Source organism: Myiozetetes cayanensis, unplaced genomic scaffold (assembly GCF_022539395.1).
Source record: "Myiozetetes cayanensis isolate MyiCay16 unplaced genomic scaffold, myiCay2020 scf2-11, whole genome shotgun sequence".
NCBI lineage: Eukaryota > Metazoa > Chordata > Aves > Passeriformes > Tyrannidae > Myiozetetes > Myiozetetes cayanensis.
Window position 1 is genome coordinate 89,896,484 of NW_026087411.1, and position 18,854 is coordinate 89,915,337.

Consider the following 18,854-nt stretch of genomic DNA (forward strand, 5'->3'; position numbering starts at 1 on the left):
TGAGGACGAACAAGCGTATGAACAATGGAAAGAAGAGTTTATTAAAGAAACGGACAATGGAATTACAACGGTATAAAAGGACTATTGTTATAAGAGACTTTTGGACTAAAACCCATTGCTGGGTTGAGGCCCCATTTTAAAATGTCGCAAGTGGTTACCATGGGCTTCGCTCCTAGGAGCAAAAGTACGGCTACCATTGGACAGCTTATGGTGTCATATCTGTCCCAACCAATCACAGTTTGTACCCTGTTCCTAATGTTCCCCCTAATGTTTATTCATGTGCCCTCCACCTATCCCATGTCCAAGTTTTGCATATCCCTCCTACCTTCCAGCACCTTCCCGCCAACCCTATAAAATCCCTCCATCTTGTTAATAAACCAGATCAGCCCTGGGCACTGCCCTGAGAAGATCTGCAGCCCTGTTGAAGAACCTTGCTGGTCTCGTGTCTTTTTCCTAACTCGTGACAAAAAAGCTTTTCTATCATCAGGATAATTTTTAGTAACACTTAAGTTCTGAAGATTTATTAAATAAATAAAACCCCAAACTTGTGCACAATTATAAGATGCACTTCAGTAGTATATGCAACAATAATAAAAGTCAGTGCAATATCAAATTGCAATATCAAAGGAATTATTTTTCAACACAGAAGTGCACATCTAGCAACTGTTTCTTCTGTACAAAACAGTAAATAATCAGAGCACCGGAAGAGAGCATTTTGTACCACCTTACACCAATTACTGCTAAGAAAGAGAATATATATCGCAAGTATATATGTAGCAAAGGAAAGCAAAAAGTGATGGGCTGCCTTAAAGTCTCCCATTTGTATCCAAACCAGGATTCAAAGCTATTAGCTAAAGAAGTAACTGACTAATCCCTTAAAGAAACTGATTCTCCATCCCTTCTTTCCTTCGTTTGAAGTACTGCATTATTTTTCAATTCTTCCTTTTCACATTCACAGACTACTCACACGAAAATATCTGAAAACAGTAATAACCAAGTAATGATTTCCACTATAATGATCTTTGCTACTAAGAACTTTATTTTCAACCGTCAAATAATTTTTACATCTGTACTGTAATTATTTAATTTGTCATCTTATTTCTTTCGTGTTTCAAGTATTTTTAAAGCACACTGGAGTTACGTGTTCCCCTACCCCGCTGCCACGTTTTCGGATTGGATGGGGAGTTTTTAAGCATTAAGGAAAGAATGTGAAAGAATCTATGAGAATTAATATCTGTTCAGAGTAAGATCATAATTTATAAAAAAACCAAACCAGTCTTAAAACAATACTGAGGTTATGAGGCCAACTGGCACAACCATTTAGTCAGAAGTAATGCATCTACCATTATTTGGCAGTTGATCCTTTCATCTGAGCAATAATTAACCAATTAGGCACTCTTAACCTAGCATTTTGCAGAGCAATTTTAATTGCAGTGCCTAAATAAAAAAAAAATTTCATTTTGCCCTCTTCATTTGTCTCTTTGTGAACATGCCAGTACGTGATCGTTCCCCATCACCCCACCAATAGAGCATATATACCAGTTTCAGTGCTTTCTTTATAGGCAGTACTTCATTATTCCCCCCCCCCCAACTACATGGTTTCACTCTTCATTTACAATATACTTCACAGATTCCTCTCTTAAAGGTAAAATATAATTTCTTAAAAATTTTTCTACAATGTTTTTATCACTGAGCCCTGAGGTACAGTGATTCAGAAAGCAGGAGATCTTTTTGGTGCAAATTGTCAATGTGCCTATGCTTAGCATGGAGATGTGAACTCCAGTTTGCTGCTGATGTGTTCAGAGTAACTTCTATCCTGCTAAAGACTGAAGATGTGTGCCAAGGATTCTTTGGATTGAGAACTCGCATAGATGTTGCATCCATTAAAACCAAACGTGAACAAACAATTTTGAAATCATAACCATTTGCAGCAAATTGAACACCCCCTCTTTGCAAAATACCAGTAGGCAACTACATAATTAACCTTAATCTTTAGAAAGTATCACATGTATATTCACAGAGCTCCAGCAAGATAAAGCAGTATAATTATCTCCACTCTACAGGAAAGAAACAATGGCATGAGTGCCAGAAAATAAAAATGTCAAAAGAAGAAAATGCCAATAACAATTGTATTAATCTTCATTTTTTCCAGGACATTAAACATTGTATGACATTTTACTGTGAAAAATTACAGGCCACTAATTTCAGTTAGAGGTGTGAAAAATTAGTTTTCTTTTTTACCCCAGTTTGAAAGTGCTTATCTAGAACTTGAGAAGAATAAAAAAAAAAATGGAAATAGAAGCCTGCTTGAGACAAATGCAGTAACTACAACCTCTTGCTTGATTCACAATATCCTAACTATTGCAGCTAAACATAGGATCATAGAACTTCATTTATTTCTAGGGCCTATCAACGAAGATGCTACAGTAAAGTCATAAACCTGTGATTGAAAATAGGGTTCAAGGTGCATACATGTCTTCATACGTGTGCATGTACATACTTGGTCAAAGCACAAGTAGGTAGAATCAGGCTATGTTCTCCCAATATTTTTTGAAAACAGAAATAACAAATGGGTATCTTTATACAGTTATTGTTTCTAATATCTTCCTTTTATTCTTTCAATTTCTTTTAAGCACAAGAAATGGCAACTGAAAAGTCTGGATTTTCCTGAATTCAGCTAGTGTCATGGGTTGACCCTGGCTGGATGTCAGGTGCCTACTAAAGCTGCTCTCTCAGCTGGGCAGGGGAGAGAAAATATAACAGAGGGCTCATGGGGTGGGACAAGGATGGGGAGAGATCACTCACCAGTTACTGTCACAGGCAAAAGACTTGACTTGGGGTAATGAAAAATAAAACCAAATCTTAAAACACCTTTCCCCCCACACCCCTCCCTTCTTTCTGGGTTTGACTTCACTCCTGATTTTCTTCACCTGTTCCCACTCAGTGATGCAGGCAGACAGGAAATGGGAGTTCCGGTCAGTTCACCACACGTTGTCTCTGCCACTCCTTCCTCCTCGGGGGAAGGACTGCTCACAGTCTTCCCCTGTTCCAGTGTGTGATCCTTCTCATGGGAGACAGTCCTCCACAAAATTCTCCAACCTGAGTCCTTCCCAGAGGCTGCAGTTTTTCACGAACTGCTCCAACGTGGGTCTCTTCCATGAGGCACAGTCCTTCAGGAACAGATTGCTCCAGCATGGGTCCCCCACAGGGACACACGTCCTGCCAGCAAACCTGCTCCAGCATGGGCTCCTTTCTCCCTGGGGCTACATGTACTGCCAGGAGCCTGCTCCAGCATAGGCTTCCTATGGAATCACAACCTCCTTAGGGCATCTACCTACTCTGGCCTGGGGTCCTCCATGGGATACGGGTGGATCTCTGCTCCACCATAAACCTCCTTGGGCTGCAGGGGCACGGCTGCTTCACCATGGTCTGCACCACAGGCTGCAGGGGAATCTCTGCTCTGGCACCAGGAGCACCTCCTTCCCCTCCTTCTTCACTCACTGTGGGATCTGTAGAGCTGTGCCCCTCACATAGTCTCAGCTCCTCTCTCTGGATGAAGCTGCTATTGCACAAAATTTTTCTTCCTCCATCTTGAATATGTTCAGAATGTCCCAGAGTTGCTACGCCCATCACTGGTGGGCTCAGCCTTGGCCAGTGATCCTGGAGCCAGCTGGCACTGGCTCCGCTGGACACAAAGAAAGTTTCTAGCAACTTCTCACGGAAGCCACATCCCTGTAGCCTCATCCACTACCAAAACCTGGCCATGCAAACTCAATACAGCTAGGAAGTAATTGGTATTTCACTAAAAATTTTACTACCTCTCTTCAGAGCTGTTCTTGAAACTTTTGTACAGAAATGCATTTTTGATTTCTTTTTTAACAAATTAAGTATCTCCTCTTAAATCACACCACATATAAGGACCTAGAAAAACAGAGAAAGCCTGCTTCATTCTACCTAAGCTGTTCAAGTCAAGGAGCAGGTCACAATCCTTCAAAAATTAGCATGTATTTTTTATGCTCTCAAAGAGACAGCATATATTACACATAGCATATGTTACACCTTCCTCACTCACGATACTCTCAAAAATATTAGCAAGGGTTAGGCCAATGAATAATATATCAATAATGCCTCCCATTGCACCAGACAGCATTTTTCACCATTTCCTTGAACATATTGTTCTGTCTCCGTTCATCTCCAGTTTCTTTTTTTATTCTTAGACTGTAAATTTGCTAAGGTAAGCCTACCTCACACACAGATGTCCAATTAATGTATTTTTTAATCAAACAACAAAAAAGCTAAGCTTATCTTTCAGATGTTTGTGGTCACTTACCTGCTTGGTGAATTAATTTAGTCACATAGTACCTGCATTTCATAAAGGACATTGGCTTCCTAGTAATCTAATGGTAAAGTAAGATATTGCTAAACCTCATCAATAAAAAGCCTCTTTGCAGCTTGCCTTTTCTACCCATAGATCAGGTAAATGCCCAACAAAGTTACTAAAATCATAAGCAAAGATAGGAAAAAACTCACCTTAAAAATACATTACTGTGCCTTTTGCCCAATTACTTACTTTAACAAGCACCTATTCCAATCTGTAGCACAACGTACACATCAACTACATGCTCACATTCACACGTTTAGATATTTTTCATTTGTCGAGTTACCTTATCTGCATCCACTTTTCCTCTGATAAACTCTTTCTTCCAGAACTCCAGTGCCTGTTCCAGAGTCAAGCCGATGCCCTTCAGGAACAGCCCGTACTGCATCCGGCCCCCGTGACGGAGGTGATGGTTGTCGCGCAGCGCTCTGTGCAGCTGCCGCATGCACAGAGGGAATGACTTCACCGAAAGCTGGCAAGAGAAAAATTCTTGTTTAAGGCATACTGATCATTTAATTTGTAGGATACATGCTTCTTGTGATTATTAACTAGCTCCACTTGGAAATGCCAATGGCTGGAAGAAAAGCTGTGCGTGTACAGAGAGCCTTGGGACTGACCATAACACGAGTGTGTTCATAAGCCATCAAATCCAAGAACCATCTCAAGGACAAAAGCCAAAGGACAGAGGCATACAGACTATCTTCAGCTACAAAGTAACAAAGGTTTAACTGCTGTTAGGAAAAATATACCCACAATTCCATTACAATATTTCCTGTCTCTTCCTTATTTTAGCTGCTGGAAAGGCAAAGTGACATATGATAAGAGTTTCTGGGGACTAGGGAAGGAGACTTTTTTTAAAAAAAATCTTTGAAAAACAACAAGTGAGAGTAAAATTCTTTGCAACTAATCTGCAGGTTGTACTCCCTGAAAAATACTATTTGTCATAAAGTAAGATCTCAGAGAATGGAAAACATGTAACATTCAAGTTTACTTAGGCCTTGCATTTTTATTTTTTAACTCTGAATCATGCCATGGAACTCACTACCGAAGGAAGTCTATAATGGTTAAGATGGACACTGAAAACACACACAGTTCCTAAAATTCAGATAAAATAGTTATAATGTGATTTTAATTGACTCTATAACATTCATGTGTGATGTTTTACAACCCATTTTATTTACTTCCTTGTTTTCAAAACCCCTTCTGTAACTCAAAAAAAGAGCAGTGAAAATACTAATACTGCACTGCAATAATCATAAACTAAACATCATGGGTTGCAAGATTATTAAATAAGAAAATTTTGTTAAACTCTGCTTATAATTATGTTAGGTATTTGTGAAAGTACACAGAATTAAGCAGAAAATTAGGCAATTCATTATAGCTCCAGCTTAAACCCTGATTAGAGGCATTTTTAGTTAATTCTGCTTCATATTGAACTTTAACACAATTTCATTCAACAGTTACAAATAAAATATGAAGGAAAAAAAGAGAAACACTTTTTATGTTGTTTGGACATGGAGTATTTGAATTTAAAAAGTTATGTTTCAACATACTGTGTAACTCCAGAAACATGAAGGACTTACAGCATCAATCTGCTCTAGAGAAATTTTTCCAGTGTTCTTTTGGACGCTGTAATCTGGGCCAACATAAGAATGGCTGAAAAACAAAGCAAACAGTAAAGCATCATTTAAAGCTGCTCAAAAATATATTTTTTAGGTTTACAAATTTAGAAAGAAATTATTTTATCAATTATGGGCTGAAATTATTTTACATCAGCAAAACCAAAAACCAGGTAATTGAAACTTATAAAACCAACATTTGAGCCAATAAAGAAACCCTCCCTACCCCCTTTGTCTGGAAAGAGTGGTGAGGGGTCATACAGAATTTAGATCACAGGATCATGCTACTGTTGAGGGTTAAAGAGGACACTGAAGATGATCCAGTCCAATTCCCTGCTCAAACATGTGTTTGCTACAGCAGGTTGCTTAGCATCTCATCAAGCTGGGTTTTGAGCATCTCCAAGGACAGAGACTCAAACTTCTGAGCAACCTGTTCCAATGTTTGACCACCCTGGCAGTAAAAACTCATCTTCTTATGTTTTAACTGGAACTTGCTGTATATCCGTTTATACCCATTCCTTCCTGGCCTATCACTGGATACCACTAAGACACTCACTCTGTATTCTTCATTCCCCCTCTGACACAGACACCTGTTTATATGCATTGCTAAGGTTCACACCCACACTGTCCTGAAACGTCCCTCCTCCAGGCTGAACAGTCTCAGCTCTCTCAGCCTCTTCTCATATGTACTGGGAACACCAGGACTGGACACAGCCCTGCACATACAGTCTCACCAGTGCTGAGCAGGGGGAAAGAATCACCTGTCTCGAGCTGCTGGGAGTGCTCTTCCTAACGCCACGCAACCAGCTGTAACCCTACACTACAGCAGAGACAGTCACACAATAGACACCGTCACCAAAGTATCTTCAAATCAAATTCAGTATCTAATACTCGGCTTTTACTTTTAAATATATAGACTTCTTGAATGAGGATATATGCAGGGCTGCAGAACAGGACCAGAGAAATGCTTACAGCAGAACCCAACCAAAGTCAAGAGTTGACAGCACAGCAGGCAATAGAGTAAATAGGGACTTTGAATAGAACACACTAGTCCAGAAAGCAGGTTGTAAAACCTGGGTAAGAACAAATATCTTTGTGCAAGAGGGATTTTTTAACTAACTTACATCCTGCTTTAACTAACTAACCTCCTAATTTAAGGATCATTTCTTAAATCTTTTGACAGTGTGCAGAGTTTACCTCCAGAAAAAAACACATTTTTCTAAATGACAATACTAGGTGCTGTGAATTATTTTGTGGCATTTCAATTCTGTAAAGTATGAAAAGCATACTAGATTACAAATAGTTTGTTTAATTATAGTGCATTCATTTATTCTTTAATCTTATTTCTGGCACACACTGAAGCACTAGGAAAGCCTGCTGTACTTAATAGATTTTTTTCATTACACAACATAATATAAAATGAGATAAATAATTTAAAGCATTTGAGCTATGTATGTCTATTACTACTGATTTTACTATGGAATTATCTAAATTACCTTGCAGAAACAGATCTGCATCTCTCTACTTAGGCAAACTACAAACAAAACAGAAATCACAGTGCCAAAAAATTACAACTGGAGCACAGAACAACAGATAACAGCTGTTTCTTAGGCAACTTTGTTTTTTTTTTTTTTTTTAAACACTCACTTAAGAACACCAGTAAATGATCACATCCCTGGATGAGTGCTGGTAACTTCTTAAACTGTTCCACCATAATCATTTTAGATCACCTGCTCATATCCTAAAGTATTTATTAGAATCATATTCATACTGAAAAAAATTGCTAAGCTAAAGAAAAGTTTTTCCTAGCTGCTGTAGAAAGGGTTGGCCTGGGAAGAGAAGGTCCAAAGAAAAGACACAAGTTTTCCTACAAGTGAACAAAGTACGACTTCATAAGTTACTGTTAAAAGAGAACATGCTCTCTGAATCTTACTGACCATTACATCTGGACTTAGTAGAAAATTCTATTGCAAGGAGAGAAAACTCAGCACTAAGAGGGGCTGAGGGGGAAAAGAAGAAATTTTATTTTTCAGTCTCTGAAAAGGTCAAATATTTTCATCATGGTACATGGACAGGAAAAGTTATTAATTTTTTACATTAAAAAGTAGAATATGACCTTTGCAAGGTCAAATTTTCTTGATACCTGACACTACTCACCAAAGAGCTGAGACCTACAAATTGCCTTCAATGGTGGTGCTCTGAAAAAGAGTATGAGCTTTATCCAGAATACATGGTAGATTGGGGTTAGCCACAAAGGCCAGCACTACCCATATGGCCTTTGGCAGCAAAGCTCTTGGATTCCTGTCCCAAGGAGCTCAAGGGGACTAAAGCTTTCAGGTTTGCAGTTTCAGGTGCCAGGTCTTCTGATTTTCTACAGTAGGGATTCTCCAAGTCCCTTGGTTTCATCATAAAAAAATGACACTGCTTTCTCCACAGATTGCCATTTTTTTCTCTACATTTCTAATACAAAAATCTCAAGAATCTTGCAAAAATAAAAATCTCAGACTATTCTTTGTTCTATGAACAATGGTCCTCATTTTTTTCACATCATTAAATGTAGGCAAACAGTTTCCTACTACCGGTCTGAAAACATATTACAACACCAACTAATCAGGTTTGCGATCATTCTCACTTTCTTATATTTTTGCTTTCAGTTTTAGCTCCTATTTTGGACTCATTCTTTCTTTTATTTGACATAGCTCTTGAACTTACTTCCTGACCTTCTTACTCACCTAGAAATATTTATTTTCATGGTTTACTGGAAGGCAAGTAGCAATGTCTTCACTTTTCACTTTAAAAAGTTTTATTTTATCTCCATATATAAATTCCTTTCTTCTCCATTCAGCCTGACTCAATCACTCCAAATCTGCTTTTCTAAAATCCAATATTTTAGTTACCAGGAGTTTTCTAAAACATCTTGAAACTAAAGATCAATACATACACTTGCACAGCTGTTGACCAAGAATAAACTTCCACTACATCAGTGCTTCCAAGAACAGGATCTATGTCTTTCAAATAAACAGCTGTAGGACGGTTTTGATAAATATTGTATTATTCACAGATGTGTCAGTGTATTGTAAGATTTAGTGAGGGTATGAAGGGCACTTTATAGGTGTTGAGGATAATAAATTACAACAGTTCATCAAGGTGTGCGTTCTTCTGTACTTGCTTGTGAGATGAGCATAGGTGAGGAGGGTGAATATGTCTACATGAGTATTGCATTATCCATTAAAAAAATCCAGTCTTCCAAAACACTTGGTTTCTGTATCAACCGTATGAGCTATCACTTGAAGACAGAATTAATAGAATCATATAAGTGTTGGTTGTAAAGGACTTCAGAAGACCATTTAGTTCCACATCTCGCTTTAAATAGGATTACTGCCAACACTAGTCAGGTGAGCTGTGGCTTTTTCCAGCTGAATCCTAAAAATCTCCATGAACCAACATTCCACATCACTGACCAATCTGCTGCACTATCACTCTGGTATAGACATTTTTCCCAGTGTTTGATCTAAACCTCCCAAACTGCTGTGTGTGACCACTGTCATTTGTTATATCCACTGGCACCATCGAGAATTCCAATACAATGACATTTGTCCTTCAAGCAGTTGTAAGCTGCTATTTGATCATCCCTAGGTCTCTCTTTAACCAGACTAAAGAAAGTCAACTCAGCTTCTCCCTGTAATTCATAAATAGGCCCAGTCCTATGGTACTTTGATGGGATTACATACAACAGCTTTTGTCTATTCGAAATTATTCCCACTGAAGATTTTAAACAGTAGAGTGTTACACCCCTGTAATGTCATCACACACCCCATAAAAAGCAGGAGTTGCAGAAGTGTTCTTCTCATGCATTTAGACAAAGATTTCCATCTCTATTAAATTGCTTCAGTTTTAGCAATTTAAATCTCTTTGTAGCCGACTGTGAGCATGGGAAATCCCTAAACACAACCTTGCAGCAAATATTTAAACATTTTAACTAAAAAATTCTCTTTTTTTTTTTTTTTTAAATCTAATACAAGTTGTATTAGAAAGCACCAATGAAACAGAATTGGACAAGAGGATCTAATCGCAGACAAAATACATTTTTAGTCCAGAACTATCCAACTGCAAAACATATGCATGGTATACAATATCTATGAGGACATAATACACAGGAAGATCACCTTTTCTGGTGACCAGCTAATTTATAAATCACAAGTAGACACGAAAAGGTGCCAAAAAACGTGTTGGGCTTTAACAACTAAACAATACTCTGTAACCTTCAACTGTATGCTCTTTTCATACATTTCTATCTAAGCTTTTGCTCCCCTGATAGAGTTCTATTGACATATGCCAAAAATAAAATACTGCTGTCAGAATTCACACAATGAAGGCAGAGGAAAGTCTACAACTAACTAATATTCTCTTTTCCTATGAGTAAGATGAAGCACATTGAATCAAAGATTCACAGAAATAAATAACAAAGATGACCTATTTGGCCACCTGTCTGTTTACTACCAGAGCCTGCTTTTCAAGTTGCAAGGTTTGATGTATTTTCCTCATTTTAAAGGAACTTGCAAAAGGCAACTTGGAAACATTTGTATAATTTTTTCCAGTAGGTGACAAAAAATACTGGAATCAGTCCCTCCATTTTCACAAAAGCAAAATGGACGTAATTTACCAGTTGTGTAGCATACCTACCAAGGTAACCTAAGAATGTACAAAAAGTAGCATAAATGTGGGATACAGTACCTCTGTTAAAGTAGTTTGTGTTTTTTTTTGCTACCTTTTCCCATATTTAAAAAAAAGAAGCACAGATAGGACTGATCGTTGAAAAGACAGTTCCACTTACATAGATGCATAGCATATATCAAACAAAATTTCCAATTTCTCAGTAATTAATCCTAGAGAGTACAGTTTATAAAAAGCTAACTTAATTGCTCTTTATCTTCAAGTGAAGAAAGGTATGCCACTGAGGCGTATTTTTTTAAATCCCAGTGAGATGTATAGTAATAAAAACACTGAAGGTTATAGGCATTCAGCAGTACCCCTAACCAGCTATGGAACAGTTACACTGCAATACTTGTTCTCAATCATTGCTCTTGAACAAAGTTGAATCATATGTAAATAAGTAGAGATACAACAAAAGCTATTTTTCCTATTCTGACTTCCACTAAAAACAACGAAATATAAACCTCTCCCTATAAATTAAAAATTATGAGACTTTTTTAAAAATCAAAATAAAATGTCAGGTTTTGGGTACAGATACCTCAAGCAGCAGAGCACCACAGGAAATAAGGAGCATGCTAACCAGATCTGCATCCTAATTCCTGTGCAGTGCTGCCCTGATGGAGCTTCAACAATTACATTTCTAATTGATCCAACATAATTTCAGTAATCTTAGTGCAAAGCTGTACATGTTCAAAAACAGACATTTCATTACAGACATCCAATATTTAAGTAAATTTCTATCCTTAGAGATATTAAAAATTCAACAGAAATAAATACTTGAGCAACCTGATCTAACCATTAAATCGCCTCCAGAGGTTCACTCCAAGCTAAATTATCCTATGATTCTAAGCCATCTCCCTCTAACTGTATGGGCCTTGTCCTCCTGCATACTACCATAGTAAGAAAGCTCTCCCATATAAAGTGGTAAAAAGTAATCACATGTATGAAAAAGACAAGATGCTTAACCTGAAGAACATCAAGAAAGTGTTTTTTCTTACTCTTCTTCCCTTTCCTACCAATAAAGTAGAAAGTATATATATCTATATCTATGTACCACTAAAGAGTGAGGCAGGCTATTTAGTTTTGTTGGAGAGTACTCTAACGGTTCACTTTCAGCAACATCCTTAGGTCCACTGAAAGAACAAATTAGGACTCCATTCATCAATATGACAGTGAAATCTTCCAAAAACAGCACAGAGCATAGAAAACTTGCAACAAGGAAGGCCCATGCTCTGAGCAGTGTAACTTGGAATCTGTTTTGTTCATAAAGAACCTTAACAACTTTGCACTATATTTCATGTCATTCACATAAGAGTTAGACTAAATGATCCTTGTGGGGTCCTTCCAATTCAGAATATTCTGTAATCTGTGATCCTGTGATTTATAAAGCTTTTCTTAAATTGAAGGGTTCCATTTGGTTTTTTCCAGTCAAAGCAATTCACGCAGATGAAATGTCTGAAAAAAACCCCTGTACCTAAAGCATTCTACTAATACAATTACTTTAATCTGTATGAAGGAATATACTCATGCTTTCAGTTTATGCTACCTGAGATGATTAAGCAGAGGTTGTAGTCTCTCATCAGACTGTATGGAAGGTAGCGATCGTGCTGTCAGCTGGAAGAAAACAGAAGTTCAATTAATAAAATATTAGCTTAAGAAAACTGATAGCAAAAACCAGAAATTATGTAACAAGTCACTCTGCGTTGTTACAGCTTTACACAACATTGGGTAAGACAATTTCTCCTATTAAGAATAACTAAGCACAGCCTTCCAGAATCTGAAGTCAGCAGAAATATTTACAAGTTAAGAAACAGTGAAAAAACATTTTTCTAAAACTACAATGCTATTTGAAATAAATAGGAAGACATAACTGAAAGTGGCATACTTTTTCCCAAACATATTTGAACTAGAAGCATATTCTGCCTAGACAGCCTTCAACAAATCACATGTAAATATATTCCATGAAGCCATATTATATACAATTTACATTTGTATAAAAGGATTAAAAAAAACCCTTGGGTTTTTACCACTGAATTTTAAAGTCCAATATACTTATTGTTCTATATTCATGTCCCTGGTAAAGTAAACCTCTAATTTTGCTTTAAACACCATCAGAAAAACAGAAATTATGTTTGAAAATAACTTGGACGCCTTCTAAACACCAGTCAAGTAATTCCACTTGGCTAAAATCAGAGCAGAGACTGAATTACATGAAATACCATCTGCTTCTTTTCCACTAATAACTTAAATGACACAAAAAACAATATTTGTGTGCACACTCACACACGTATTTATCCTTTTACATGAGACAAGTAGATGGTATTTTTCTCTACACAGTACTTGAAATATCACATTTAATGAGAAAAAAAAAGTCCTTGCTATAAACAATACATTTATGACAAGATGTTTATGGAAGTCCAACTGGACAGTGATGAAAGTAGCAAAGAAAAGTAACATTCAAAACCTGAAGAAACATTGACATTAAAGTTTATATACACACAGTAAAACTACATTGCTACATAAATACTATCAATTAACCGAAACACTGGTTTAAAACTGATTTTGGAGACTTGTAGGAATTGAGAGGCTTGCAGGAATTGAGAACCAAGAACAGTGATCCTGTAGTTTTTTATTGTGAAAATAGGATCTAACATCTTTCAAGTCTTAGAACAAACACTTTGCAAGGTTAGAGCAAATGTTTATTTTCATTAAGATATGGGATCCTCATGATACTGTTCTAAACTAAGATAAAGTTATCCTAAAACTAAGGATAGCTTTCTTTAAACACAGCTGAGGAAACCTCATCAAAATATTTGAACAATTTTAACTGAAAGAGAACATTTTGCTTTAACTTAACTTGGATTATAAACATAAAACTTAACATTTTCATATATAAAGTCATTCCTCACAATTATATTTTTTCTAATTGACCCACAGTGTAAAGAAAATCAGCTTTTACAAAGGTAATGTTAGATTATTGCTCATGTTTTCAAGCAGATAAGAATTTCATGTTTTCAACAGGATTTCTTTAAAAGATGATCCCTATTACAGAGTCCAAACTAGGATTCTGAAGACTTTTTCCAACAACTCTAAAATGAAATTTAGACAAATTCCTGCAAGCACAGTCTTGTTTTCATCTCTATATGGTACTTAACATAAAGATCATTTTACCGGGGGAGGAGAAAAAAAAAGGAAAACATGACATTTGATATTTTAGAGACATGAAAACATCAAAATGTTGCCAAGTAAAGAATATAGCTCCAAATTCTAATCATGTTGAAGCAGTTTAATTTAGAGAGAACATTAAACACTGCCAACTTCAGATATTTCCAGTCCCAGGGCCTGGATCATCAGAGCGGGAAGCAGAGTGAGTCACAGACAAGAACATGTGGACACCTCAGAGCTGAGCTGAGATGGTGAAAGCTGGGGTGAGTGATGCAGATCAAGGCAAGGTCAGTACCATATCATGCAGCAGTTAAAATTAAGAAAGGAGAAAGAATACTTAACAACATAAGAAAAAGGAAGTATCTTAAGTCTAAATTTAGAAAGGTCTACCATCACCTTAGAACATCATGTTCAGCAATAAGACTAAGGGGCAGCTTTTCCAAAATAGCCACTGCTCAAGACCTGGCTGGGCATCAGTCTGCTGATGGTGAGCATCACTTGTGGGTTTTTTCTTCTTTCTTTTATCACTTAATACACTGTTTTTACCTCAGTCGGTGAGTTTTCTTATTTTTGCCCTTCCTGAACTTCTTCTCCGGGAAAGGTTGGAAGGCAGGGAGAAGATTTCCTGCCAGCCAGAGTCAATCCACCACTTACATATATATACTCATTTTATATCAGTAAGAGGTTGATAAATTTCAGCTAAAGTACAGATTTCACAATATTTTGAAAGCTTTGTTGTCTACCTTAGAGGAGTCAAAAAACTGCTATGGGTTAGTACAAAAAGGATATTTTAAAATCCTCAACAACAACAACACACAAAACCAACAAAAAATCACCAAAAAACTCAAAACAACAACAAAACCCAAACAAACACCCAACTAAACTCAAACCCTCACAATTATATAGCAGGCTTAAATGTACCAATAACTTACATCTCTACTGGGTTTTCCCTGAGAAATCTGTGAAACAAAATAAATAAAGTGGAAACTTTGATGCTAACATGGACTTGACAACTTTGTTTCTGTAAGCAATAGCTTAATCAATGTCAACAAGTGTGTAGAATATGAATTAAAAAAATAAACAAAGACATGGTTCTAAAGATGTAGACTTCACAGAAGCCTTCTCAATGTGACATTGGGCCACTGCATTTCTGTAAGGTCACACTGAAATTAGCTCATTTTAAGTAGATTTAATAAGATGCTAACACAGCATCTTGCTGAAATGTCTAATATAATGGTAATATTTGAGGGGGGAAAAAAAAAGTCAGAAACAAACTTAGCTTAGAGTTGAGCTAAAGCAGGATCTGACATGGTGATCAGTAAGACAGAGGAAGGGAAAATTCTCCCTTCTTCAAACCTGCTGCTAAAGGTCCTGATAGGAACTATTCATCTCCATTAAAGACTAAATAATAAGCCTATTTTCAGGAATTTAAAGTCTATTTATCTAACAAACAAGCTCTGGCAGAAAACAGAGATGCTATTGACTGCATCGTTCCTCAAACCATTCAATTCTTAGATAATGATTAAAAAACATTATGCTGTACATTTATTAGAAACAGTCTTCCTTCTTACACCTCTGACTGTGGTCTATTTGATTTCATTAAGTGCATCACCCAGGTGAGTATGAGCCTGTACAGCAGTGAAATGCAAGAGGGAAATAAGGTAAAAGATAAATGAACCCAAATATATGAGTAAAATATAACATGATATTAGTATATCCAAAGAAACTGTATACAATTAGAAATTATCTTCTGTGGAATTAAACAAAATCAGGTTTATTCTGCTAACCCAACACTACTATATCTATTCATGTCTTTCTACCAAAGTTTTTGAAAAATAGACTCCATTTAGAGATAGCTATTTAACACTACTAGGCACTACATTTTTTCCAACTAACTCACTAATACTAGACAAACTTTATTCAGAGATCTGTTTGGCCAGCACTGGAAGATGTTTTCCAGATGCAATCAATCTAGCAGATTGATACTCTAGCAATCTAGAGTATCAGCTTTCATGTAACCAAAGCCTGACATATATGCTTTTTTTTATTGACACCACCAGAGCCATGGCATATCCGAGAGTCAGAATTATAGATCCCAGCATTCCCCCTTGACCAGGAATAGCTGAAAAAAAAAGGAAGACAGTAAGATGTTTTCTGTTAAAGTTTTTACCTTAATTAAGAATTTTTCTCCTTATCCCTAGTTTATCTATCCTTCTGAAGTCTCTGTTTGATCAAAAGGAAAACAATTTCCAGGAGATGCTAACAAAAGCCTTCGGGAAGCTTTCCTCCCCTCATCCCCATTTTAAGATAGAGGACAGGTTAAAAATAATGCTGTAGAAACATCTGAGTTCTACTTACCTGAGGACTGTCATAATATCCACTATATTATTACAGACACACTACGCACATCAGAGTACTCATTACATATTTATAATATTTAGGATCAACACAAAATCATAGAATGGCGTGGACTGGAAGTGACCTTAAAGATCATCTAGTTCCAGCCCCCTTGTCATGGGCAAGGACACCTTCTACTAGACCAGGTTGCTCAGAACTCCATCCGACCTGCCCTTGAACATGAACTGTGCACTTACCCAGCATGATTACAGTAAATAACAGGCCTTTAGGTCTCAGTTCCACTTATACAGAGTCCAACTACAAGTGCTTCTCAATACACATAATCAAGGCCCTGCTTTTATATAAAAAGGGAAACTCTACTGTGCACTGACATTTTATTTCAAACAAATCGCTCAGGTAAAATTTCCCACTGTCAATTTGACTGCCTTCAGTGACAAAAACTAGTTTTGATGTACATTTCATTCCAGAATACAGCCTAAATGGAGGGAGAAATAGTACAAAAGGCTTCTTAATGCATTTCTCTCCTATTAGAAGCATTGTTGATGAATAGAAACTCCAAAACTTTACAACAATTTCATTTTCAACCAAACCTGAATTTTAGCTTGTTATTCTTTCAAAAGTAGTTTTAGAGGATACGAATTCTCCAGTAAGGTATTTTAGTGCACCAGGCACCAAAATAAATTAAATTTCAAATATAATGTCTAGAAAGGTTTTATACTTCTGAGAAAGCCTTAGTATTACTTTGGTTTACCTTTTTTTTTTTTTTTTTTTAAAGATATTGCAGAATGATAACATTACATAGTCATACGATTTTGCAGCCACCACTAAAAAGTCATGAGATGCAGATACTGCCATAACCCACGAACCCAAGTTAATTAAATTCCAGAGAAACACCTTTAACATCCAACTAAGTTGCAGGCTGTCTCATACCACCACAAACTGATTGATTTTGAAACATCAGCTGCCCTGCTAATGTTGTAACAAAATGTCACAATGCAAATGCTATGCAGCTGGGGAACCTGAAATAAGAGAGCAGTGTTTGCATGCCAGTATGCTGCTGTACCTAGACAGTTGACATTTTAGCACTGATCAATTCTCCTTTGAAAAAAGCTGGGGTTTAACCTTTCACAGCATCTCACAAATCTCAAACACTGTACAAAATTAATAAATAATTTTTGCCAAGGTTTTTTCAGCTATTCAAAGTTATTTCAGCAGCACTTATACTGAAATATGGTCAATAAAAACTATACCAAACAACTCATATTACATCCATTCCACGTCAATTGTTAACGCACGATCTATGTAGGAGCAGATAACATTTTTCAAAGCTAACCAAACTATGCAAAAAATGTTTTTGACATTATCAAACTTTTCTTTGCAATGGGTCAATATGATTTAATACATAAAGCATTTAGATTATTCTCATCTAGCACCACCAAATGCAAGGAATAAAGGAAACAAATAAGATAGATGGGCATTACTGGGCTCCTAGTACAAATGTAACAACTCTGGCATTTTTAAAGGACAAGTAAAACATTTTCCTCATGAATCTCTAGTGGTTGATGTGTCAATATAAGGCTGAATTTGGTTTTGTGGGTTTGTTTGTTTTGTTAACTAAACAAAACTCCCCACCACTCTTCTCTCACAGGTGACCCTCACCCGCTTCCCAGTAACACAAACCAGCCAAAACAAAATCACACGGAAGTGGCCTTCTATGTTTGAGGAAAGCAAGTCAAAGGCAACAACTAACACACTTTAAATTTAAAAAAAAAAAAAAAAAGGAATTTCATTTCTATTGTTAGCACTGTCATTTTCTTTTTGGACTTTAAATGGGAGGACATAATACTTATTATCAATGTTGTTTAAATGCTGTATCTGACATTTTAAAAGCTATAAACAAATATAAATAAATATAAATTATATTGTAAAATATGTATTTTAAATTATAAATATCATATATATATAATGTCTTTTTTCATTTTGTCAGTTGATTCAAGCTACCAAGGACAAATCTTCCATGGTAGAAGAAACAAATTAATAGTTGTGAAAAATGTCCTTGCTAGCATGTCCTAGATATTTACCTAATACTTTAAGAATTTTGAAGAAACCCAACTCCACTAATTTCAGCTCAGCATTTGTCAAATGCATGCAGAATAATAATTAATGTTTTCCTGAGGCATTTTCTTCTGACAGTAATTGATTTCTTTTTTCCATTTGGAAATGTCTAGCTTTCATATTCACATTGAGGTATAAATAACATCTGAGTTGAAGAGTAATATTTAGTCTTTAAAGCAAAATTTTTCAATAATTAAACCTTGTTTAATTGGTAAGCAAACTGTTCCTGGGGTTTGCATCATTATTACTTGTGGATATAATCATTTCACTTGCGTGTTAGGGTGAAAGTATGTAAATGAACTCATCTCTTGTACATTTTGCATTCTACCATAAAGCTAAAGTTGACAGTTACTAAGATGCTCATTAGATATTTTTCCCAAAAAATAGGTTATTAATTCCATCTTTCTTACAATAGTGTACAGTGTGTTTCAGGCTTTAATTATATGTAAATTGAAGTAGACACTTAGGAAGCAACCTTGTCAGCAAAATCCAAGTCTGTTGTTAAA

General features: G+C 36.3%; 1 protein-coding gene across 1 annotated transcript in view; it reads right to left on the reverse strand.

Moving 5' to 3' along the window:
- The window catches only part of PRIM2 (DNA primase subunit 2), a 100,180-nt gene that overhangs the window by 35,853 nt on the left and 45,473 nt on the right, over nucleotides 1-18,854 (reverse strand). Inside the window, exons 7-9 of the mRNA XM_050316319.1 lie at nucleotides 12,257-12,324; nucleotides 5,962-6,034; nucleotides 4,665-4,850 (exon numbers count right to left, since the gene is read on the reverse strand). Coding sequence (XP_050172276.1) covers nucleotides 4,665-4,850; nucleotides 5,962-6,034; nucleotides 12,257-12,324 — 327 coding nt within the window. The remainder of the gene's footprint in view (nucleotides 1-4,664; nucleotides 4,851-5,961; nucleotides 6,035-12,256; nucleotides 12,325-18,854) is intronic.